Genomic DNA, 27,321 nt, shown 5'->3' with positions numbered 1-27,321 from the left:
TATTGTCCCCACACAATCTGACCATTTTAGCTGGGCTTTTCACAGTAACTTCATTTGAAGCCCACTTGTGACAATAAGCGATTTTCATTTCATTTCAAGGTACACAATGTAACTACATAACACCGGCAACAGGTGAAGCATACAGGGGTGTAGTGTTAATGAGTCAGTCTATAAGAGGTCGTTTAGGAGTCTGGTAACAGCGGGGACGAAGCTGTTTTTGAGTCTATTTGTGCGTGTTCTCGGACTTCTGTATCTCTTGCCCGATGGAAGAAATTGGAAGAATGAGTAAGCTTGGTGGGAGGGGGTCTTTGATTATGCTGCCCGCTTTCCCCAGGCAGCGGGAAGTGTAGGTGGAGTCATTGGATGGGAGGCAGGTTCGTGTGATGGACTGGGCTGTGTTCACGACTCTCTGAAGTTTCTTGTGGTCCTGGGTCGAGCAATTGCCATACCAGGCTGTGATACAGCCAGATAAGATGCTTTCTACGGTGCATCTGTAAATGTTGGTAAGAGTTAATGTGCACATGCCGAATTTCCTTCGTTTCCTGTGGAAGCATAGGTGTTGTGCTTTCTTGGTGGTAGTGTCACGTGAGTGGACCAGGACAGATTTTTGAAGATGTGCACCCCTAGGAATTTGAAACTGCTAACCATCTCCACCTCGGCCCCGTTGATGTTAACAGGGGTGTGTACAGTACTTTGTTTCCTGAAGTCAATGACCAGCTCTTCAGATTTACTGGCATTGAGGGAAAGATTGTTGTCGCTGCACTACTCCACTAGGTTCTCAATCTCCCTCCTGTATTCTGACTCATCGTTATTCGAGATCCAGCCCACTATGGTCGTATCGTCAGCAAACTTGTAGATGGAGTTGGAACCAAATTTTGCCACGCAGTCGTGTGTGTACAGGGAGTATAGTAGGGGCTAAGTACACAGCCTTGCGGGGCTCCGGTATTGAGGACTGTTGTGGAGGAGGTGTTGTTTATTCTTACTGATTATGGTCTGTGGGTTAGAAAGTCGAGGATCCAGTTGCAGACTGAGGAGCTAAGTCCTAGGTTTTGGAGCTTTGATATGACTTGGCTGGGATTATGGTGTTGAAGGCAGAGCTGTAGTCAATAAATAGGAGTCTGATGCAGGGACGTTTCAGTCCTTGACCAATAGCTCCTTCGGTACTCTATCCAGCGGAGGGTTTCGGCCTTTGGGATGTCGCTCGCTGGGATGGGACACATCCTAGAGTGTTTACCTCCAACCCCTGGATCTCTTGCACTTCTCTCTCAGCACTTTTGCAGGAATCTGAAATGTATATGGCCTGCTGAAGATCTAGAATCACAGAATTTACAGTGCAGAAGGAAGCCACTCGGCCCATCGGGTCTGCACTGGCTCTTGGAAAAAGCACCACACCCACACCCACAGCTCCACCCTATCCCTGTAACCTCACCAAAGCTTTTTCGATACTAAGGACAATTGAGCATGGTCAATCCACCTAACCTGCACATCTTTGGACTGTGGGAGGAAACCGGAGCACCCAGAGGAAACCCACGCAGACACGGGAGAACATGCAGACTCCGCACAGACAGAAGCAACGGTTTGGCCAGTTTTTGTAATATCATCAGAAACAGGATATGGATTCTCCTTGGGTCCTCTCTGTCATGGTAAAATGGTGGCCGGGATTCTGCAGTACGGCGGCCATGTGTTGACGCCGGTGTGAACACCGGAGTATTTCACACCGGCGTCAACGGGCTGCCTGGCCGAGCGATTCCGTGGCCCATATGCAGCCCTGCATATCCGGCCACGAGTCCGCGCATGTGCGCGGCAGCTGCCTCCGCGACGGGCCCGTGCAACATGGTGGAGCCACACAGCGGGCCAGCTCGGAAGAAGGTAGGTCTCCCGGAGATTCGCCGCGGGGGCCTCTTTCAACGGCCCCCAACTGGCGCCGTGTCGACCGCATGGGCGCGGCCGGCAGCAATTCTCCTGTCGCCGAAGAATTGCGTCCAGGCATCGGATCGGTGTCACAGGCCGTCTCGGCGTCAACTCCAATTCTCCGAGCCAGCGCCAAATCTCGGCCGGTATTTCTGCACTATAACCAACAGGTTAGGGTTGAAGTGTTGTGCTACTAGGGTTACAAATTCTTCCAAAGTCTTAGTGTCCGGAGCTGCGGGAGATGTAAGGCTCTTTATCACTCTGTAAATATGAGCTGCACAGGAGTCAGCAATATCACTGCCTGTCGATTTTCACCCGTGAAAGTGTTTGCCTGGAAAAAGTAACGTATGCGTTCTGCTTACTGTGTCCAATCCTCTATGCTCATGGCAAACACATTCAATCTTCCGAACCAAAGCATTTTCCTCCAACCGTAGTCCAGCAGTAGAAAGGAGATGGTTGTTTGTCCGATGGTGTAGCAGTGTCGACAATAACACAGTTTTATCCTCGTCGCCAGTTCAGTAGGCCACAGAAGAGTTTGAATCGAGTTGGAAAATAAACTGTTTATTGTAAAGCAATTATATTTACAATACACATCAGGCAGGTCTACTCTCAGTTCCATATCTGGCCAACTTTATATAGAACTCAATCATAAACTCTATCATGAATGTCCTCAGGCTCCTCGCCCACATAGCAGGGGAGCTTGCATGTGGCAAGACTCATGGAGAGACTGATTGCTCTAACTCCATAGTTCTCGTGCAGGATATAACAGTTTGCCGTTGTTGTTTCCGGTGCCTTGACGGATACTGTGTGATCCGTTCAGTTTTGTTCTTCTTTATTGTCTTTGTAGTGCCTGGATACACCTGAGTTGCTTGCTAGGCCATTTCAGAGAGCATTTATGAGTCAACCACATTGCTGTTATACTGGAGTCAGACCAAGTAGGCCGGTTTCTTTTCCCTAAAGGACATTAGGGAACCAGATAGGATGTTTTTTTACAACAATCGACCATGGCTTCATGATCATAGACTTTTAATTCCAGATTTTTTTCAATTTCAACCCTGGTTCCCCAAACATTACTCTGGATTAATAGGCCAGTAGCATTACCAATACCCTGCTGCCCCATATGACAGATATGTGGGTCAATGACATTGTGGTACTTTGGGTGGGAGGGGAGAGAGAGACAAATGAATTAGAAAGAGAAAGAAAGTATGGGAGGAAAGATGATTCAGAGCCTGATCAAAGGCATGTGTGGAGGTGTTGAGCACTGAGCATCAGAGGCATGTGGGTGTCGCAGGCATGTGAAACATTGGGTAGCAGGTGTACTATGGTAGGTGTTGGACATCAGGCACAGCATGGGGGAGGAGGATGAGATGTGTAAACAGCAAGTGAAGCCTGTCTGCAGTGCCTGCCTCCGTAAAACACCCTTGATTATTGCACTGCACAGTGTGCCATTTCTAATTCCAACAGTGTGCATGTCTCTTTGAATGCGACTTCTAATTTAGTGCTAAATTAAAGGCAAATTTGATGCGGAAGGAAGGAGAGTAATCAAACATCAGGTGGTAGAAGAGTGAAATAGTCAGTAATGCTTTCATTAATCTGGATCAGTTCTGTTCCTTTGTGCCACCTATAGGTCTGTGTTGTGTAATGCAGATGTTATGATGCACCATAAAACCAAATTTGAGAATTGGGGTGACAGTAACAAGGAAAAACCCTTGGGTCAACAGTGTCTCATTGGGGGACAGGTTTAACAAACTTTAAATGCATTTATACATTTGTATTCTAGTTTTCGTGTACTCTCCTACTTGTTATCTCTGAACATTATTAAGATATGGATAAATGATTTTATTAACAGCTCATTTGTCTAAAGGTCTGATGGAAGAATCAGAAATGTCCTTCTGCTCAAAAATTTCAAGAGATTTTAGAAGAATAATTCAATGGGAAAATTCCTTTTTCTCCTCCAACTGCGTTTGCAAATTAGACACTAAGGATAACTGCATGCCATCTGTGTGCCTCCCACCTTCATTTTCAGGATAGTCACACAAATCGTCTTGATTTTTGTCCCTGTCCAAAATATTCTTCTCTGTAATGGAGCTATTGGAAGGAGCGGGTACCAGTTTGCTCTCATTTTGGGGTTGCCTCCTTCCCATATGTGGGGGTGAAAAGTATAATGATTGAATGAAGTGTTCGATTTTGAAGCAAAAACAAACCTGCCAGTGCCTTTCAAAGATGCATTTCTTCTTCTGACAGAAAACGGCAGATGTTGCCTCTGAGGTTTTTATGCAGAATGCAAGAGTGAACACCATCTCCAAAGGACTGAAGAAAAGAGACAAACTTGGTAGGTGTAGTTTAATTATCCTGCTGTATTATGAGTTATTTTGAATGACAACTTGCTTTTGATTTTTGAATAATGATGACATTTAATTGTGTTGTTCAAAGTGTTTTAAAAGTATGAAATAAAAAGACTAGGAATGTTTCTGACTGCATTTGCACCATTCAGATTTGAACTGAGATGCTTGGTATGAATTTTACATTCCTAGAAGGAGCTTCTTCAAGTTTTAAAAAAAAATAATTTTTATTAAGATTTTCACAAAATATAAACAACAAAATAATATTAACAGAATAACCATTGTAAAAACCCAAGAGCAACACCTGCCCCCCCTACAAAAACAACTACTAACTCGAAAAAAAAAGCAAACAACAGAAAGGAAAGAGATAACACCCGCCATATCCCACAAACCCATGTACACACTTCTCCCTTACCCCCAAACCCAATCCCTCCCCCCAGCTTCTTCAAGTTTGAGGCCACTTACTCGAGGAAAGAGGAGGCTCACATGATCTAAAGGGAAACAGTATAAATCTTTTCCTGCTTACCCATAATAAATCTGCAAATAAAATATGCTAATGACTGAACCTATGTGCAAAAATTGTTTCTTTAAAACATAAATTTCGAGTACCCAATTAATTTTTTCCTGGGTCCTCTGCACCATGAAGTGATTCTTTGATTCTAGGTTCAGAACTGCTGAGATTGTCCAGCATTTTCTGTTTTTGTTACTGAAAATACTCAGCAGGTCAGGCAGCATCTTAGCTCTGATGAAAGGTTTTGCAACACAGATGCAGCCTGGCCCGAGTATTTTCAGCATGTTTTTTTATTTTTATTTCAGGTTTATAGCATCTTCATTATTTTACATTCCTCTACAGTCACAGTGAAACCTCATTCATCTTTAAAGTCATTTGCTCTCTGTTCTAAATCACTGATGAAGATAGAAGTATGGTAATTAAATCATGTGTGATATCCCTCCCACCCGGCTTACTCACTTTTCCAACTTCTTCCATCGGGCAGGAGATACAGAAGTCTGAGAACACGCACGAACAGACTCAAAAACAGCTTCTTCCCCACTGTCACCAGACTCCTAAATGACCCTCTTATGGACTGACCTCATTAACACTACACCCTGTATGCTTCATCCGATGCCAGTACTTATGCAGTTACATTGTAACATTGTATATCTTGTGTTGCCCTATTATGTATTCTCATGTATTTTCTTGAATTTTGTTTAATTCCCTTTTCTTCCATGTTGATCTGTTGAGCTGCTTGCAGAAAAATACTTTTCACTGTACCTCGGTACACGTGACAATAAACAAATCCAATCCAATCATACATCATCATTTTTGCACATAGACCTGGCAGCATGGTGGTGCACTGGTTAGCACAGCTGCCTCATGGCGGCGAGGTCCCAAATTCGATCCCGGCCTCGCGTCACTGTGTGGAGTTTGCACATTCTCCCCGTGTCTGTGTGGATCTCACCCCCACCATCCAAAAAGATGTGCAGGGTAGGTGAATTGGCCACGCTGAATTGCCCCTTAATTGTAAAAACAAGAATTGGCTACTCTAAATTTCAAAATAATAGCCATAGAATCTCTGCAGTGCAGAAGGAGACTATTCAGCTCATCGAGTCTGCACTGACCCTCTGAAAGAGTATTCCACCCAAGCTTACTTCTCCGTCCTATCCCATTAACCCCTTAACCTAATGTACACATCTTTTTTGAACACTAAGGGGCAATTTAGCATGGCCAACCCACCTAACCTACACATCTTTGGACTGTGGGAGGAAACCGGGCCACCCAGAGAAAACCCATGCAGACATAGGGAGAATGTACAAACTCCACACCAGTGACCCAAAGGTGGAATTGAACCCGGGTCCCTGACGCTGTGAGGCAGCAGTGCTAACCACTGTGCCGCCGTGCCAAGGATAAAAAAGGGAGCTACCATTTTGAGTCTGGATGACTCTTTGTTAAAGTATTTTCAGGAATTTTGTTTTTGTTTCACAGTGACTTAACTGAAATCATTGCATGAGATTAATTTCTCCAGTGAAAATTTACATTTACCTGCAGGCTTGAAATTCAAATGACTTGATTAAGTACTATAAACAGAATGCTAATGAGCTATCATTTAAATTGTATCCTGCTGGTCATATCACTGGTGAGTTGTCAGATCAATCTTTACTTTCTTCCTCCATTTCCCCCCCCCCCCCCCCCCCCCCCACACCCCCACCTGGTCCACAATCCTTTCAGGAAATCTGCAGAATGTGCATCGTTATTCCCTGTTTCACGATAACCAGCAAAAACTGATTTCTTGATGGATTTTTCTCAAGTGCATAAGTGAGCTTTTACTCTAGGGGCAATTATGACAGTATGGGCAAATTATCTGTGAATACAGAATTGTTTGGGAATTAAACTGCTTCAATTTGCTCACTGAAATTGACATGAGCCTGTGTATTGCGCAGTGAAGAATAATTAATGTTTCAGACCATGTGATCTGGATAAATATTTCTCCTTGTTGATATAAATGAATGATGAATTTCAACTGTTGCTATTGTGCATAAATGACAGCATGGTACAGACTTTAAAAAAAAAACTTTTATTGAAAAATTTTGAATTTGTACAACAACATCGAACCATAATAAAATACCAACAATAACAATAATGATAGCAATTATAAACATTCGCCCCTCCTCCATGAACAACACAACATATTAACATCAACTTAAATTAACACCGTGTTAAGTTACATAACCGTAGAGAAAAAGAGAAAAAAAAATAGAAACTATAATAAGGAACACCCCCCCCCCCCCCTTCCTCCCCCCCCCCCCCCCCCCCCCCCCGGTTGCTGTTGCTATTGACCACAGGCATTGGAAACATAAGAACGTAAGAAATAGAAACATGAGTAGACCATGTGGTCCTTCGAGTCTGCCCCACTACACAACATGATCATGACTAATCTGTTTAAATTCTACTTTCCACCCTCTTCCTATATCACTTAATTCCATGAGAAACCATTAATTTATCAATCTCAATCTTGAATATATTCCACAACAAAGCATCCACAACCTTTCAAGGTAGAAGATTCCAAAGAATTTTCTCCTCATATTAGTTCTAAATAATTGACCCTTCTTGAGACTGTACCTCCCCCCCCACCCCGTGTTCTAGATTCCCTATCCAGAGACAACAACACATGTTCATCTTCAACGCCCCTGCAGTATTTTCTATGTTTCAATAGGATCACCTCTCCCGTTCTCTAAACTCCAGAGAATATAAGCCCAATCTACTCAGCCGCCCAGAACAACCTGCCCGTCCCAGGAATTAATCTAGCGAACTTCACAATTTGGCTTCCAAGGCGAGTATATCCTTCATTAGATATGGAGACCAAAACTGCACACTGCCCTGCAGGTATCGTCTCACGGTGCCGAGGTCCCAAATTTATTCCCGGCCTCGGGTCACTGTGTGGAGTTTGCACATTCTCCCCGTGTCTGTGTGGATCTCACACCCACCACCCAAAAAGATGTGCAGGGTAGGTGAATTGGCCATGCTGAATTTCCCCTTAATTGTAAAACAAGAATTGGCTTCTCTAAATTTGAAAATAAAAGTCTAGAATCTCTGCAGTGCAGAAGGAGACCATTCAGCTCATCGAGTCTGCACTGATCCTCTGAAAGAGTATTCCACCCAAGCTTACTTCTCCGCCCTATCCCATTAACCCCTTAACCTAATGTACACATCTTTTTTGAACACTAAACGGCAATTTAGCATGGCCAATCCACCTAACCTTATATAGCCTTGTATATTTGCAGCAAGACTTCCTTACTCCTGTACTCAATTCCCCTTGCAATCAGAGCTAGAATGCCATTTTCCTTAAATAAAAACAGAATTCATGGTTTAGGTCTGTGATTTTTCATCAGAGTAAGTCACAGACCTGATACATGAACTGTGTGTTTCCCTCACCATTGCTGTTCAATGGCCTCACCAGGCCTGCAGAGTATTTCCAACATTTTCTGTTTTTATTTAAGATTTCCATCGCCTGCAGTATTTTGCTTTCGAGTGCCATTTCTTTTCCTACTTGCTTGCTTTTGAAACTTTGTTCCTTGTATGCCTACGCTCTGAAAGTTGAAAAGTCCCATTTCTTTTCGAAGTTATTCTGCTTTTCTATTCTTACTACCGAAATTTCTAACCTCATACTTCACCAAATTATACTCCATCTGCCACCTTGTTGCCCACTCACTTAACCGGCCTATATCTCTTTGCAGCCTCTTTCCCCTCTTCACTGCTTACATATTCTCTATTTGATTTGTTTTGATTTTTTATTGTCACATGTAAAAATATTACTTCTTGCAAGCTGTACAGACAACGTATACTGTACATGTGGAAGGAAGGAGAAACTACAGAATGTCATGTTACAGTCATCTCTAGGGTGTAGAGAGATCAACTTAATACGAGTTAGGTCCTTTCAAAAGTCTGATGGCAGCAGGGAAGAAGCTGTTCTTGAGTCGGTTGGTACGTGACCTCAAATTTTTGACTCTTTTTCTTGACAGAAGAAGGTGGAAGAGAGTATGTCCGGGGTGCGTGGGGTCCTTAATTATGCTGACTGCCTTTCCGAGGCAGCGGGAATTGTAGACAGAGTCAATGGATGGGAGGCTGGTTTGCGTGATGGACTGGGCTACATTCACAACCTTTTATAGTTTCCTGCGGTCTTGGGCAGAGCAGAATCCATACCAAACTGTGATACAACCAGAAACAATGCTTTCTGTGGTGCATCTGTAAAAGCTGGTGAGAATCGTAGCTGACACGACAAATTTCATTAGTCTTCTGAGAAAGTTGAGTCCTTGGTGGGCTTTTTAAAAAAACTTTTTTTTTTTAAATTTAGAGTACCCAATTATTTTTTCCAATTAAGGGGCAATTTAACGTGGCGAATCCGCCTACCCTGCACATCTTTTGGATTGTGGGAGTGAAACCCACGCAGACACGGGGAGAATGTGCAAACTCCACACGGACAGTGACCTAGGGCCGGGATTCGAACCCAGGTCCTCAGCGCCGTAGGCATCAATGCTAACCACTGTGCCACCGTGCTGCCCCGTTGGTGGGCTTTCTTAATAATAGTGTTGAAATGGGGAGGGGGGGGGGGGGGAGACCAGGACAGGGTGTTGGTGATCTGGACTTTAAGCTCTCGACCCTTTCTATTTCATTCGCATTGATGTAGACAGGGGCATGTTCTCCACTATGCTTCCTGAAGTCGATGATAATCTCCTTTGTTTTGTATTTTCAGCAAACTTGGATACATTACTCTTGGGCCCATTACATTTGGTATTCTTGCAGGTTGTCCACATGAGTGAAAGATGAAAAGCTTTGACGAGTGCCCTTTTCAGCAATGTGCAGTATACCAAATTAAAGTGTTTGAGGCTTTGGATTGTGAGGACAGAGGTAGTAAAAAGCAGGTGTTGCATCGCCTGTGCTTCCATTGAAAAGTGCATTGGAATGCAGGAGTTTGTTGGGGGTAATTGAAGGTGGACCAGAGTGTTGCAGAGGAAATGGTCCCTTTGGAATGCTATGAGAGGAGGGGAAGTGTCTTTGGTGGAATCACCGTGATGGTGAGAATGCCTGAGGACAATCTATTGAATGTGGAGGCTGGTTGGGTGGAAGATGAGAACAAGTGGAACCTTTTTTATGGGAGGGGAGGGAGTGAGATCAGAAATGTGGGTAATGAAATGGATACTGTCAAACACAATGGGATGGGTTTCTTTGTTGAGGGTGGCATGATGGCACAGTGGTCAGCGTTGCTGCATCACCGCTCCAGGGACCCGGGTTCGTTTCCGGCTTCGGGTGACTGTCTGTGTGGAGTTTGCGTTTCCTCCCCGTGCCTGCTTGGGTTTCCTCTGGGTGCTACGGTTTCCTCTCACGGTCCAAAGATGTGCAGGTTAGGTGGATTGGACATGATAAATTGTCCCTTAGGTTGTCGAAAAGGTTAGGTGGGGTTACTGACTTACGGGGATAGGGTGGAGGCGTGGGCTTAAGTAGGGTGCTCTTTCTAAGGGCCAGTGCAGACTCGATAGGCTGAATGGCCTCCTTCTGCACTGTAAATTCTATGTTTCTATGAATCTTCATCTAAATTATTGATATGGATTGTAAATAACTGAGGCCCCAGCCCTGATCCATGCTAGTTACATTCTGCCAAGTTGAAAATGCCTTGTTTGTCCTTATTCCCCCCTTCTTGTTTGTGAGCTATTCCTCCAGCCATGCTTATATATTAGCAACTCCATGAGCTCTTATCTTGCATATCAACATTTCATGTGGCAGTTTATCGAATGCCGTTTGAAAGTTCAAGTATACTACATCTACTGGCTACCCTTTATCTTCTGATTACATCTTCAAAAACTTTAATAAAAATTTGTCAAACACTATTTCTTTTCACAAAACTGTTGACTCTATTTGATCATACGTTACCCTTAAGTGCTAGTAATCGATTATGGCATTTTCCTCACAACAACTGTCAGGCTAATTGACCTATAGTTCCCTGTTTTCTCTCTCCTTTCTTGAGTGGCAATGTTCCATTTGCTAACAGCTTTCTGGGACCATTCTAGAATTTAGGGAATTTTGGAAAATCATGACCAGTTCATACACTAAAATTAGTGGTTTAAAAAAAACATGACAGCAACACAGGTTCAACATTCATGATATGTTTTGAAAAAGAGATGAACTAGGATTTTGGATTTTTATTGATGAGTGGTCAACACCTGAAATGTTAATTGGTTTCCTTTTAGATGTAGAAAGACCACTACATTTCCAGAACTTTGTTTCTAAGTTGAACAATCTCTCAACGATCCCAATAGAAACCGATGGGCAAGATTTCACCTTTAAAAACTTTTACTTTTACAATCAAACCAATATCAACATAAAGTAAATGTGAATTAACAGGCAGAATGTATTCTGTAGGAACTATAAATTACACTTCAAATATTAATAATCTTTATTATTGTCACAAGTTGGCTTACATTAACATTGCAATGAAGTTACTGTGAAAAACCCCTAGTCACCACATTCCAGAGCCTGTTCAGGTACACAGAGGTAGAATTCAGAATGTCCAAATTACCTAACAGCACATCTTTCAGGACTTGTGGGAGGAAACCAGAGCACCCGGAGGAAACCCACGGAGACACTGGGAGAGCGTGCAGACTTCGCACAGACAGTGACCCAAGCTGGGAATCGAACCTGGGACCCTGGTGCTGTGAAGAAACAGTGCTAACCACTGTGCTAGCATGCCACCCATAACTGACAAAACAAGGGTAAATCTCATGAATTGTTCAGCTAATAATAATCTTTATTGTCACAAGTAGGCTTTCTTTAACACTGCAATGAAGTTACTGTGAAAATCCCCGAGTCGCCACATTCCAGCGCCTGTTCAGATACACTGAGAGAGAATTCAGAATGTCCAATTCACCTAACCAGCATGTCTTTCGGGGCATGTGGGAGGAAACCAGAGCACCCGGAGGAAACCCATGCAGACACAGGGAGAACGTGCAAATTCCACACAGACAGTGACCCAAGCCGGGAATCAAACCTGGGAACCTGGCGCTGTGAAACAGCAGTGCTAACCACTGTGCTACTCTGCAGCCCTAGCTAGACCTCTTAACAAATATGTAGCACAATATGCAATCCCAAAATCCTTTCCAGTTCCTTCTCATCCCTGGACTCGTCATAGCTTTTCAGAACCTCTATCTCTCATTGTACTAGAAAGGGTGCAGAGGAGGTTCACCACGATGTTGCCTGGGAGTGTTTCAGTTCTGAAGAGAGGTAGGTTAGGCTGAGGTTGTTTTCCTTTAAGCCGAGAAGGCTGAGGAGGGACCTGATTAAATAGTACAAAATATTGAGGGACATTGATAGGGTCGATAGGAAGAAACTTCTCCCCGTAGTGGAGGGGTCAGGGCAGCACGGTGGCGCAGTGGTTAGCACTGCTGCCTCACGGCGCCGAGGACCCAGATTCGAATCCCGGCCCTGGGTCACTGTCCTTGTGGAGTTCGCGCATTCTCCCCCTGTCTGCTTGGGTTTCACCCCACAACCCAAAAAGACATGTAGGGTAGGCAAATTGGCCACGCTAAATTGCCCCATAATTAAAAACAAAATAGAATTGGGTACTCTAAATTTAACAAAAAAAGTAGAGGGGTCAATAACAAGGCGTATAGATTTAAGGTAAGGAGCAGGAAATTTAGAGGGGATTTGAGGAAAAATATTTTCACCCAGGGGGAAGTGGTAATAAGAGTGACAAAGGTGTGAACATAACAGCAGTAAGAGGCATTTAGATGATCACTTAAAACACCATAGCGTACAAGGCTACGGACCAAGTGCTGTAAAATAAGATTACAATAAATAGGTGTTTTATGGCCAGCACATACACAATGGGCTGAAGGGCCTCTTTCTTGCTGTAAAACTTGAGCCTGTGTTATCATTCAATTTGATTGTCATTGGCTGTTCTCCACTTGCCTTGATAGTCAATCCAGAGTCTTGGGTACAGTATTTGCAATGTCAGATGTGTTCTCTTTCGAGTAAGACTTTAAAACGATGATCCTCAAATGGGTGTAAGTGATCCTGAGGCATTATTTAAAAAAACAGTAGGGCAGTTGTCCTGGTCTCCAGGTAAATATTTAACCTACAAACAAAATAATTAAGGCACATCATTTGGTCATTTATTTCACTGCTGTTTGTGGGAACTACCTTTGTGAAATTGGGCTATCGTGTTTCCTTGCAACAGTGACAGTACTTGAAAAGTACATCATTGGTTATGACGTGCTTCGTGGTGTGTTGAGGCCATGAAATATGCCACTTACATATAATCTCTTATCCTTGTTTAACAAATATCTGTTGATTTCCGTTTTGAAAATTCCAATTGACCCAATCTCCAGAGCCATTTGGAGCCAGAGTTCCAGATTTCCATTATCCTTTTCGCGGAAAAAGTGCCTTCGGAATTCGCTCCTCACTGGTCTACTTCCAATCTTAATATTTTTTTTTTTTTTTTTTTTCTTCTTTTTTTTAAAAAATAAATTTAGATTACCCAATTATCTTTTCCAATTAAGGGGCAATTTAGCGTGGCCAATCGACCTACTCTGCACATTTTTGAGTTGTGGGGGCGAAACCCACGCAGACACGGGGAGAATGTGCAAACTCCACACGGACAGTGACCCAGAGCCGGGATCAAACCTGGGACCTCAGCGCCGTGAGGCGGTTGTGCTAACCACTAGGCCACCGTGCTGCCCTCTTCCAATCTTAATATTATGCTCCCTTGTTCTGAATTCCCCAATCAAGGGAAACAGTTTCTCTGTATTTACCCTATTGAATTTCTTTAGAATTTTTAACACTTTGATTAAGTCATCTTCAACCATCCGAACTCCATGGGATATGAAGGCTGTGATTCCCGTTAGAGGTGAATTGCACCTGATTTGCGCTCCTGCTGGGACTGCAAATCAGAAGTAATTTACTATCTTTCACCATGCAAATTTATGCATGGAAAGGATTACGAGGGATTCCCAAGGGAATCCAGCTATCGAGCCACCATTTTGAACAGGCGACACGATAGTAGCTGCCCCCCCTCCCATCACAAATCAACCCCCCCACCCCCAAATTGTCTGGTGACCCCCAGAGAGATCCATTCAATAGGGGGACTGCCTCCCCCATCAGAGATCCCCTGAATAGGGGGACTCCCCCTGACAGGGAGCCCTCCAGAAAAGCGAAACCTCCTCTTGTCAGAAGTCTGCGGGGGCTTCCTGACAAGTCTCTCTTTCCCTCGGGAGCTTCCTTTTTTTTTTATAAATTTGGAGTATCCAATTATTCTTTTCTGATTAAGGGGCAATTTAGCATGGCCAATCCACCGAACCTGTACTACTTTGGGTTGTGGGGGTGAGACCCACGCAGGCACAGGGAGAATGTGCAAACTCCACATGGACAGTGACCCAGGGCCGGAATTGAACCCGGGTCCTTGGTGTCGTGAGGCAGCTCCACTGTGCCGCCCCTTCTGGGGGGCTTCCTGACAGGTGTCTCTTTTCTGGGGGGCTTCTTGGACAGGGGTTGTATTTCTGGGTTTCTCTGCATGGGATCCCCCTATATATGGGGTTTCTGCTGGGGAGGGGGGTCACAGAATCACAGAATAATATGTGCAGAAGAGGCCCTATGGCCCATCCAGTCTGTACCCGTGCATAAAATACACCTGACCTACCTACCTAATCCTATTTTCCAGCACTTGTCCCATAGCTTTGAATGTTATGACGTGTCAAGTGCTCATCTAAGTACTTTTTAAATGATGTGATGCAACCCGCCTCTACCGCCCTACCAGGCAGGGCATTCCAGACCACCACTACCCTCTGGGTAAAAAGGTTTTTCCTCAAATCCCCCTAGAGCTCCTATCCCTCACCTTGAACTTGTATCCCTTCATAACTGACCCTTCAACTCAGGTGAACAGCTGTCCCATATCCACCTGTCCATGCCCTTCATAATATTGTACACCTGTGGCACAGTGGGTTAGCCCTGTGCCTCACGGCGCCGAGGTCCCAGGTTCGATCCCGGCTCTGGGTCACTGTCCGTGTGGAGTTTGCACATTCTCCCCGTGTTTGCGTGGGTTTCGCCCCCACAACCCAAAGATGTGCAGGGTAGGTGGATTAGCGATGCTAAATTGCCCCTTAATTGGAAAAATGGGCACTCTAAATTTAAAAAAAATACAATAATATTGTACACCTAGATCAAGTGTTTAAGGGTCTCGGGGGTGGGGGTTGTCTCTATTTAGGGGGTCACAAGGTGGGGCCTGATGGGCTCCGATCCCGCTTTTACCCCAGACGCCCAATTCTCTGCCGCATTGGGAACCCCACTGCGCGGGCGGCTGAGAATCCAGGTCAAAGTTTCTATAAGCTGCTGCCATAATTTAAACCTTTCAGCCCCAGTTAATTCCGGTAAATCTGTGCTGCATTGCCGACTAGGGCAATACATCTTTCTGGAGGTATAGTGCCCAAAGCCGAATGCATTACTTTAGATGGATTCTGCCAATGTTCAGCACAACTGAAAAATCACTTAGAAGATAGTATCTAAATGCAAAATACAGTGGTGGCTGAAAATCTGAAATAAAAACAGAAAATGCTGGCAAAAATTCTGCAGGTCTGGCAGCATCTGTGGAGAGATAGAAGCAGAGTTCACGTTTTGAATCCATATGACTCTTCAGCATTACTGAAGCATCATATCCTCTCTTTTTGTATTGCACCCTGTGTACCGGAATAAGCATCGGAGTGTGGCCGCCAGGGGATTTTCACAGTGGTTACATTGCAGTGTTAATGTAAGCCTACTTGTAACAATAATAAAGATTATTATTACTATTATTGAGGTAAGACGGTCACCATTCCAGTGGGCTTTTATATTGATTTTTCTACCAGTGCTTAGCTTTTAATTAAATACATGGGTACCTAAATCAGTTTGCTTCTTCATGGCTCCTAGACTTTTACCATGCAGGAAATACTCTTCTCTTTTGGATCCAACGTAAATAATCGTGAACCTCCCTCTCTTTCTCTTTCTCTAGCCCCCCCCCCCCATTGATTTAATCCAGCAACATAGTCAACAATCCTTTGTGACTTCCTCCAATGCACATAATCTGTTATGCCTCCTAATTTAGCATCATCGATAAATTTTAATGTGGGCAGCACGGCGGTGCAGTGGTTAGCACTGCTGCCTCATGGCACCGAAGACCCAGGTTCAATCCTCGACCCGGGTTACTGTTGTGTGGAGTTTGAAAATTCTCACCATATCTGCGTGGGGCTCACCTCCACAACCCAGAAAGATGTGCAGGGTAGGTGGATTGGCCATGCTAAATTGCCCCTTAATTGGAAAAAAGGAATTGGGTTCCCTAAATTAATTTTTTTTAAATCTATAAATTTTAATATTTAGCCATGTATTTCTTCATCCGAGTCATTCACTTGTACGGTAGAAAGCTGAGGCTGCAGTCTAGATTCATGGAGAGCACAGTTTGTTGAATCCTGTCAATTAGAGAGCGTTCTCTTTATTTGTACGTTACATTTCCTAACTCCTTATTAATCTATATCACAAGGTTGCTCCAAATTCTGACTCCTTTGTGTAACCTTCTAAAAAGCCACAGAGGCAACCCCGTATTCACCACATTAGTGCCCTCCTCAAAAACAATCAATCCGATTAGTCAGATATCACCTACCCTTCAGAAATCCATGCTGTGATTACTTGAACAGCGCACACTTCTCCAAATAATGAGTCACTCTGTCCTTGGTGGATTTCAGTAATTTACATACAACGTATATTTAACTGGCAGGTCTGTAGCTTTTGTTTTACATATTCTTTCATGGCATTTGAGTGTAGCTGGAAAGGCTTTCCCAACTTTCCCATCCCAACTATACTTGAGAAGGTGATGATGAGGTGCCTTCTTGAACCACTGCAGTCCACCTGGTGTAGGTACACCCACAGCACTGTTAGGAAGTGTATTTCAAGTGTTTGACCCAGCAACAGTGAAGAAACCGCAATACATTTCCAAGTCAGCATGTTGTGTGGTTGTGGTGTTCTGTTGTCCTTGTTCATTTAGGTGATGGAGGTTGTGGGTCTGCAAGGTGCTATTGAAGGAGCCTTGGTGAGTTGCTGCAGTGCATTTTGCAGATGGTACACACTGCTGCCACTGAGTGCTTGTAGTGAGGAAAGGAATGAATGATTAAGGTGATGGATGGGGGATTGGTCAAGTAGACCGCTTTGTCCTGGACGTTTTTGAGCACCTTGAGTGTTGTTGAAACTGTAGGCATCCAAACAAACCGAGCTTATTCCTTCACACTCCTGACCTGTGCCTTGTCAAGTTACTCACAGCGGAATTCCCAGCCTCTGACCAACTCTTATAGCCACAGTATTTATGTAGCTGGTCCAGTCAGTTAACGGTCAATGATAATGCCCAGGATGTTGATAGTTGAGAATTAAGCAACAGTATTGCCATTGAATGTCAAGTGGAGATGCCATGATTCTCTCTTGTTAGAGATGATCATGGTGTGGTGTGAATGTTGCTGGCCACTTATTAGCCCAAGCCTGAATGTTGTCCAGGTCTTGCTGCATATGGACACTGATTACTTCAGTATCTGAAGAGTTGCAAATGGCACTGAACATTGTGCAATCGTCAGCGAACAACCCAGCTTATGATGAAGCACCATAGGCACCAGTCCTGAATCCAGAGTCCTCGAGAAAATTATTTTAAAAATAAATAAATTTAGAGTACCCAATTATTTTTTTCCATTTAAGGGGCAATTTAGTGTGGCCAATCCACCTGACCTGAACACCTTTGGGTTGTGGGGTGAAACCTACGCAGACATGGGGAGAATGTGCAAACTCCACACGGACAGTGACCCAGGGCCGGGGTTTGAACCCACGTCCTCGGCGCCGTAGGTGCTTGATAAAATTATGACTGGTGCACCTATAGTTTCTTTTACTACCCTAGGGTGGAATCCATCAGGGCCTGGAGATGTATGCCATTATTTTCTGCATTACCATTTTTAATTGATGTTAAATTCACTAAGTTTCTCTCCTTCTGGGTTTCTTATCCTGCTGACATATGGAACTTTTTCTCCACTGTGAGAATGGATGCAAGTGTACAAAGTACTACATCTGTTATTTTTTTATTGTTCATTATAATCTCACCTGCACCGGTCTGTAATAGATTTACGGTTTCTCTCTCTCTCTCTCGCTCTATCTATCCATTTGACTTTTAAAAATAATTTTATTCTCCTTTTCAACATTTTCATCAATAAACAACCAAAACAATAAACAAACAAAACAAATACAATAATAATCCCCCACACACAAACTGCACCCCACTCAATATACAGACCGAAGTGTCCACCTGTATATTCCAGGTAAAAAACACAAATTAACAATCAATCCGTAAACAGTGTAACCAAACACAGCAATACCACCGACCGCCCCCCCCCGCCCAAATGTTCAATGGCAACCAATTCTCGATGTGCATAATTTTTTTATTTATTTTTTTTTTAAATTTAGATTACCCAATTATTTTTTCCAATTAAGGGGCAATTTAGCGTGGCCAATCCACCTACTCTGCACATTTTTGGGTTGTGGGGGCGAAACCCACGCAGACACGGGGAGAATGTGCAAACTCCACACAGATCGATGTGCATAATAAACAGCCCCCATGAATTGTGAAACCCTTCCTTCGTCCCCTTCAGCTGAGACGTCATCTACCCGAGGGCCAACTATCCATCTATCTTATTAAAAGTATTGTGTAGGAAGTTAAAATGCCCATAAAAACCGTGGAGGGTAATTTACTCTAGAAGGTGGCACGGTAACACAGTGGTTAGCACTGTTACTTCACAGTGCCAGAGACCTAGTTTCGATTCCCGGTTTGGGTCATTGTCTGTGCGGAGTCTGCACATTCTCTCCGTGTCTACATGGGTTTCATCTGGGTGCTCCGGTTTCCTCCCACAAGTCCCGATAGACGTGATGTTAGGTAAATTGGACATTCTGAATTCTCCCTCGGTGAACCTGAGTAACTTCATTGTAGTGTTAATGTCAGCCTACTTGTGACACTAATAAAGATTATTGTCATTTTTGAGGCTCATAAGTTTGCAGTGAATTTAGGCTTCAACTTACCTTCAAAGTGATAAATAAATGCACTGATTGCAAAACATATCACTTTTGCATTACTGCTGTATTTCACTTAATTGTAAAGTTCATATGCAAACTAAATTAAAATTACCTGTATTGCTGCAATTGTATGATCTTATCCCTCTTGCTGCAGGAAAAGAAAGAAATTGTGTCACATTCATACACGAAATGCTATGCCTCTTCATCTAATAGGTCCTGTTGGTTTCTTGCATGTAGTGATCAGCTATGCTTATAAATGATTAATTTTCAACCAGAACCCAATCTGTGATCCATCATTGCCATATTGATTGATTGTCCATGTTCTGTCTTAGATCGAGGCTGTGAATGGTACATCTGTGAAGGCTTTCAGTACATCTTGAATCAGCAAGCTAAGGCTTTAGTAAACTTGGGGACTTCTCCACTGATCAAAGTAAGTGTGTTTTCTAGATTTAATACCACCAAACTAACTGATTTATTTTAATTTGTTAAGATTAAAAATGAATTATATTTTTGCTAATGCAGCGCATGCTGACATTTATTTCGAAGTGGACAGGTATTGGTATCAAATTTCTCCTTTTCACACCTAACATTGAATTTGATCAGATTATGATCGCTCTTCGATGAATTGTCCCTGACTATTAGAATAGTAGTTATGTCCGAATATCTACTCATTGCTAAATCTAATGTGGCCTGCTACCTTATTGGTTCTAAGATTATTTTAGAAAAATCTCTTGAATGCATTTTAAAAATGCATACCTTTCTGACCTGGGCTGCTCTGCTCTTCCCAATCTATGTTAGTCTTCTATTGCAACCTTACTTTTGTTACACACTCATCTAATCTCTGAATTAATACATTTCATGGCTGTTATCTGGAAGCCTATAGATGCCCACTGTCAAGCGATTCCTGCAATACACAATTTCTCCTTTGGTGGAGCAAAGGAAGGGGAGGATAAATAAGTACCTGCCATACGTCTTATATGTAAAGAAATGCCAGTACAAAGCATTTCACTGCTTCATTTAATTTAGTAAATTATCCACTCAAAAGTCTAAATTCCATTCTCACTATTGGCCTATTGTGATAGTTAAATCCCCCTAAAAGCACAACACTCTGATCATTAAAATATTAAATCCTTCCAGTGACTGTGGGCAATGCCAGAAGTTGTTCACTGGTTAGTTGAAAATTAATTTTGAAATGATGCCAAATATTAATCAAAATAATTAGAATTAAAAGTATTATAAAATATTTACGGGCAGCACGGTGGCGCAGTGCCTCACGGCGCCGAGGCCCCAGGTACGATCCTGGCTCTGGGTCACTGTCCATGTGGAGTTTGCACATTCTCCCCGTGCTTGTGTGGGTTTTGTCCCCACAACCCAAAGATGTGCAGGGTAGGTGGACTGGCCACACTAAATTGCCCCTTAATTGGAAAAAATGAATTGGGTACTCTAAATTTTTTTTAAAATATTTACATAGGTGGCAGTACAATTTGTAAACGTAACCATATGCATGACTTCAAATATATTGGTAACATAAATTTATCATTTTATTTAATTTGCTCGTGATTTTTCTTCTTCATTCTTTCATGGGATGTGGGTGTTACTGGCAAGGCCAGTATTTGTTGCCCATCTGATGGAGCTCTGTGTCTATTCGGAACCCTGGATATGTGTTATCCCATCTTAGATCCCAAATAACAGAGATTCCAGGCTGTGCTTTTTGGCAAAGTTTCGTTGAACTTTATTGTCAGCTTTGGTGTCTACTGGTAAACGTTTGGTTACAATGCAAACTTAGGTCAGATTGATTGTCTTGAGTGAATACAGTGGTTGAGTTTAAAATACAATTACAGATTGGGGTAACTTCTTCAAATCATGATACACTGTACAAAATTACTGATTGATTTAAACAAAAGAAAAATGGTGATTTAGCAAAAGAAAGCAGCAAAGACATAGGTTTCAGAAAGCGATAGATTGATTCCGGAATGGATTTTTCCATCCCGACAAGTGATTTTTAAGAAGATCATTAAGTTAAAGTTTCACATTCTTTACAGCTGTGATTGGCTTCAACTAATTTATAATTCACTCAATTAGACCAAACTGTCTGACTGTCAATTTAAGAGATATATGTTTTGGTGTAATTTTTCATATCCTGGCTTGCCAGTTATGCCTCTAACATTAATTAGATTAACATTGTTTTCGAAAAGCCATTATGACCCTGACTGACTGTTACCATGGAAACGGACCTGTGCAGGCCTGGGAAGGCAACTGCATACAATGGAGTCTTTTGTCACTGGTCTTGGATTCTCTGGCAAGTCTCGAGCAACTTGCAAAATGTGAAAATTTAAAGTCTTATCTGATTAGTTCCCAGCTAGTCGGCTTTCCTCACTCTCATGGTTAATATGATTTAGTCAATTACTCTTAATGATTTCTCAATTCAATCTTTTATCTATCTCATCTATAGCTAACCAGAAAAGCTGATTTCTATCACCATCCCAAACTGTCCTTGCACTCAGTGGCTTACTAGTTCATTGCAGAGTTACTGTTAGGACTCACATTGCTGTAGATCTACATCCATATGTAGGCCAGACCAGGTAAGGATGGTAGATTTTCGACTTACGGTGACAGCCATGGTGTGAGTGGTCGCACATTTGGCAGCTCCCGCTTGAGGCGTTTTTTTTTTTGCTCCTTTTCCCTGGTTGCCGGATGGATGTTTTGGAGGAAAAAGGTGTAGAGGTGGTGGAGGAAAGATATATTCCACTGGTAAGGTCAGTGGATGGATCCGCGGATCAGAAGTGGGTCTAGAAGAAAGGAGGTGCAGGAGCTAGAAACTCTTTGTGCGACACAGCTTGGATCAGTTGGTCGGATTGAAAAGGGATTCTGGAACAAGAATGAGTTTCGGCAGGTAAGTTGATGAGAGTTCCTCTGGTGGCTGGAGGTGAAGTTCTGAGAAGGGCACACAAGCCTCATGTTTTGTATGTGGAGCATAGTTGCTGGCCTATGAGATTGGAGACTGCCCCTTGCCATAAAACCATCTCTGTACATCAAGATCCCTACTTGCGCTTGAAAAGGAAATTATTGTGCTCTATTTCCAATTTATTTCAAGGGCTGTTGTACCTTGTTTAGGCTGTCTTCCAGATTGTCTGGGAAAAATTATTACTGAATCCACAATGGAACCTAGAGCTCCTCTTTTTGGTGGCAAGTTACATCTGACTATACGGACATTAATATACTATGATCTAATACCAAATCATTCTAAATTATATCAAGTTCAATTTATATAAATATGGAATGAGGAAAGGACATTTGGTCCAAAAGTCTGGCTCCTTCCACAGATTGACTACAATTTATCTGGCAATAAAAATGGAAAATACTGGAAATGCACAACATTGACATAAATCAGAAAGATCGGACTATTTTCCACTTCTTTGGACTTTGTTCCACATATTTTTTTTAATATAATTTTAGAGTACCCAATTCATTTTTTCCAATTAAGGGGCAAATTAGCGTGGGCAATCCATCTACCCGGCGCATATTTGTGTTGTGGGAGCGAAACCCAGCAAACACGGGGAGAATGTGCAAACTCCACACGGACAGTGACCCAGAGCTGGGATCGAACCTGAGACCTCGACACCGTGCGACTGCAGTGTTAACCCACTGCGCCATTGTGCTGCCCTGTGTTCCACATATTTAATCTGTTGAGCAAAGGTTATGCATAATTTCTACGAAAACCCTGAAGGTCATCTAACAAAACTTTAAAATATCGAATCACTCCACATTATAACCTTTCCGTAATAAGACCATAAGAAGTAGTAGCAGATGTAGGCCATTTGTTCCATTGACTCTCTCTGCCATTTGATGAGATCAAAGCTGATGTCATTGATCTTCAAATATGACTAACTCCACAGTTGTTTTTTAAAATAAATTTAGAGTACCCAATAATTTTTTTTTCAATAAAGGGACAATTTAGCGTGGCCAATCCACCTACGCTGCACATCTTTGGGTTGTGGGGATGAAACCCACGCAGACACGAGAAGAATCGCAAACTCAACACGGACTGTGACCCGGGGCCGGGATTCAACCCGGGTCCTCAGCGCCGTAGGCAGCAATGCTAACCACTGTGCCACTTGCCGTCCTAACTCCACAGTTGAATCCTGCCAGATGCACTGTCTGGCAGCACATTAGCACAGTGTTTAGCACTGTTGCTTCACAGTGCCAGGGTCCCAGGTTCAATTCCCAGCTTGGGTCACCACTGACTGTGTGGAGTCTGCACGTTCTCTCCATGTCTGCGTGGGTTTTCTCCGGGTGCTCCGGTTTCCGCCGACAAGTCCCGAAAGACGAACAGTTAGGTAATTTAGACATTCTAAATTCTCCCTCAGTGTACCTGAACAGGCGCCGGAATGTGGCGACTGGGGGATTTTCGCAGTAATTTAATTGCAGTGTTAATGTAAGATTTTGAAGCAGATGTGACAGTGTTAGCTGCTTTTGCTCTCTGTTCCATATATCCAGTACTCTGGGTGGGTTGGAGGGGTGATGATGTTTCTAACCTTCAGTTTTGCCTGAAGCTGGTTGCATTTTGTGTTCTTTAGTTCTTAGCTGCCAGTCCATGTCAAATGGCCTGCTTACCTACATTAACTGAACCTTATTACCATTTTATGGCTTTGTTTAATGTTGTCTGTCTTCATAACTTAAAATTCCTAGATTCAAGAATTATACTCATTCCTTTGAGCATTCCCAATACATCAGTGTTATTTTAAAGGCAGCATGCCAAAAATTGTAGATGCTATTCCATGATCTACACAAGGCTTGAATAATTTGTTCCCACTTCAAATGCCTTTGAGAGGTATCCTAGTTCTTGATTAACCTTTGATAATGGCTTCATAATGACTCAAGCTTTCAGTGATTGTCAATCATTTCTCTATTTCCCAAATGGGGCTGTGACCGACATTGGCTTCTTCTTAAATTCCTTGTGTTGCTTTTTGATTTCTGGTTTATGTTCTGCAAGTTACTACAAAGCTAACAACTGTATTGTTGGCATGTGATACTGTCCCACCGACAAATTTGGAGCAGTCATTTGCCTATGATATTACTGTTTTCTCTTATAGTAAGAGTGAACTGAATATTTGCCCCGAAAAACTGATCATTCTGTATGCGCATTTAATTCACCCAATTTCAACTCGATTTATCCGATGTAAAACCTTTTGGCTTTTTTTGGCCCATCCAATTAATTGAAGCAGATGCTTTTGAATCTTGTCAATGTCCCTTGCACTAATTACATGGCACAGAGCTTTGTTTTTTTTGCAAATCTTGTAATTGTAATCTACAACATTAGTGTGAACAACAGGGAACCCAAAACGAACCCTGTAGTGTATCATTAATTGCTGCTCTATAGCTAGTGGTTTTTCGATGTATCATCTGCTTATTTTCCGCATTCAAGCCAAAATTAATTTGCCATTAAATTCAGTGAGAATTAACCTACTTTAAAATTTTTATGTGTAAAACTTTAATGCAGCTGAAGTATGGGCGGAGACTTGTGCCCTAACCCACGTGCAAGTTTGGTCGTGGGGCGATATTTATTCAGGTGGAAGGCTGGCAGTTTGGGGATCCCATAACCTTCTTGCCTCCACGCTGATTAAGCCTGTAGTGGGAAGACCCATGGATGCCCTTCCAGCCCCATCACCAATTGAGACCCTTAAGTGAACCATTAATGCTGTCTAGTTGATGGCTGCAACAACTCCGCCCCCCTCACCTCCACAAGATTCTGTGCTAGATCTTCTGACTAGCTTTCATCCATCAGTTTAGTTACCTCCTCAGAGAATTCCAGTGAATTACTAAGGCATGAGCAAATGTTTTTGCATCCATGTTAACTAATGCTTATAATTTATTTGCTTTTTCGCTAGCTGTTAATAGGATACAGTGCCTTTGATATGTCTAAAATGAGCACAGCATGTTGAAAATTAATATGAATCCTATGAGACATACTGTTTTAAGAATATGTGTTAGGTTTGGTTTTTTTGGTCTATCAGTGAGAATCCTGATGAAGCTGAAAGATATGCTCGACAGAACAGTATATTAAGAGATACAATAATTAGGATTGTTCATCTTCAACAGTGCATGATAATGCAGATCATGCTGTGCCTGGCTAAGCAATTTCTCTAAACAGTTCTCACTGATGCCATCAGCACTATCTGTTTAACATTTTTGAATACCAGCAACTTCAAATAAACTGAGCAAGTTTGTTTATTTTCAGTTTTTGCAAAACAATATTAGGAAAAAAGACACAATTTTTAAAAAATGAATTCACAGAATTTGACCGTCCCTGGTGAGGCCAGCATTTATTGCCCATCCCTAGTTGCCCTTCAGAAGGTGGTGGTGAGTTGCTTTCTTGTACCACTGTACTTCCTGTGGTGCAGGTACACTCACAGTGCTGTTAGCGAAGGAATTCTAGAATTTCGACCCAGTGACAGTGAAGGAACGATGATATATTTCCAAGTCAGGGTGGTGAGTGACTTGGAGGGGAACCTCCAGGTGGTGAGGTTCCTAGGTATCTGCTGTTCTTGTCCTTCTAGATGGCAGTGGCCATGGGTTTGTAAGGTGCTGTCTAAGTAACCGTGGTGAGTCACTGCAGTACATCTTGTAGATGGAACACACGGCTGCCACTGTTCGTCAGTGGTGGAGGGTTTGAATGCTTGTGGAAGGGGGAGCAGTCAAACGGGCTGCTTTGTTCTGGATGATGTCGAGCTTTTTTTTGATAAATTTAGTGTACCCAATTCATTTTTCCCAATTAAGGGGCAATTTAGCATGGCCAATCCACCTACCCTGCATATCTTGGGTTGTGGGGGCGAAACCTACACAAATAAGGGGAGAATGTGCAAACTCCACACGGACAGTGACCCAGAGCCGGGAGCGAACCTGGGACCTCAGCGCCGTGAGGCTGCAGGGCTAACCCACTGCGCCACCGTGCTGCCTATGTCGAGTTTCTTGAGTATTATTGGAGCTGCACTCATCCAGGCAAGTGGAGAGTATTCCATTACACCCCTGACTTGTGCCTTTTAGGTGGTGGGTAGGCTTTGGGGTGTTAGGAGGTGAGTTACTCACCGTAGGATTCCTAGCCTTTGACCTGCCCTGGTAGCCACAGTATTAATATGGCTTCTGATCAATAGCAACCCCCAGGATGTTGATTGTGGGGGATTCAGCGATAGTAATTCCATTGAATATCAAGGGGCTGCGGTCAAATCCTCTCTTGTAGGAGGTCGTCATTGCCTGGCACTTGTATGGCGTGAATGTAATTTGCCAAGCCTGGATATTTTCCAGGTCTTGTTGCATTTGGACTTGGTCTGCTTCATTATCTGAGGAGTCACGAATGGTGCTGAACATTGTGCAATCATTTGTGAACATCCCTACTTCTGACCTTATGATGGAACGGAGGTCATTAATGAAGCAGCTGAAGATTGTTGGACCTAGGACACGACCCTGAGGAACTCCTGCAGTGATGTCCTGGAGCTGAGATGATTGACCTGTAACCACCACAACCATCTTCCTTTGTGCCAGATATGTCTCCAATCAGCAGAGAGTTTTCCCCTTGATTCCCATTGACTTTGGGGCAGCACAGTAGCATAGTGATTAGCACTGTGGCTTCACCGCGTCAAGGTCCCAGGTTTGATTCCCTGCTGGGTCACTGTCTGTGTGGAGTCTGCGTGATCTCCCCGTGTCTACGTGTGTTTCCTCCGGGTGCTCCGGTTTCCTCCCACAGTCCAAAGATGTGCAGGTTAGCTGGATTGGCCATGCTAAATTGCCCTTAATGTCCAAAAGGGTTTGGAGGGGTTATTGGGTTTGGGGGATTGAGTGGAAGTGAGGGCTTAAGTGGGTCAGTGCAGACTCGATGGGCCGAATTGCCTCCTTCTGCACTGTACGTTCTATGTCTAGTTCCAGTTAAGCTAGGGCTCCTTGGTGCCATACTTAGTCAAATGCTGCCTTCATGTCAAGGGTAGTCACTCTCACCTCACCTCTGGCTTTGAGCTCTTTAGTTCATATTTGAACCAAGGCTGTAATGAGGTCAGGAGCTGAATGACCCTGGTAGAACCCAAACTGAGCTTCTGTGATCAGGTTGTTGCTGAGTAAGTACCGCTTGATAGCACTGTTGCTGACTCCTTCCATCACTTTCCTGATGATGGAGAGTAGACTGATAGGGTGGTAATTGACTGAGTTGGATTTGGCCTGTTTCTTGTGTAAAGGACACACCGGGTCAATTTTACACATTGCCGGGTAGATGCCAGTGTTGTAGCTGGACTGGAGCGTCTTGGTGAGGGGTGTGGCAGATTCTGTAGCACAAGTCTTCAGCAATATTGCTGGGATATTATCAGGGCCCATAGCCTTTTCAGTATCCAGTGCCTTCAGCCGTTTCTTGATATCATGTGGAGTGAATCGTATTGGCTGAAGACTGACATCTGTGATTACATAGAATTTTTACAT

The 27,321-nt window shown here is 43.1% G+C and overlaps 1 protein-coding gene across 2 annotated transcripts in view; it reads left to right on the top strand.

The window, feature by feature from the left end:
- The window catches only part of taf1b (TATA box binding protein (Tbp)-associated factor, RNA polymerase I, B), a 116,191-nt gene that overhangs the window by 8,333 nt on the left and 80,537 nt on the right, over positions 1-27,321 (top strand). For both annotated transcript variants that reach the window (XM_038800276.1, XM_038800275.1), the window contains exons 3-4: positions 4,156-4,243; positions 19,194-19,291. In XM_038800276.1, the coding sequence (XP_038656204.1) occupies positions 4,156-4,243; positions 19,194-19,291 (186 nt within the window). The remainder of the gene's footprint in view (positions 1-4,155; positions 4,244-19,193; positions 19,292-27,321) is intronic.

Source organism: Scyliorhinus canicula, chromosome 6 (assembly GCF_902713615.1).
Source record: "Scyliorhinus canicula chromosome 6, sScyCan1.1, whole genome shotgun sequence".
NCBI lineage: Eukaryota > Metazoa > Chordata > Chondrichthyes > Carcharhiniformes > Scyliorhinidae > Scyliorhinus > Scyliorhinus canicula.
Note: the sequence above shows the minus strand (reverse complement) of the source record. Positions and strands in the feature narration are given on the sequence as shown.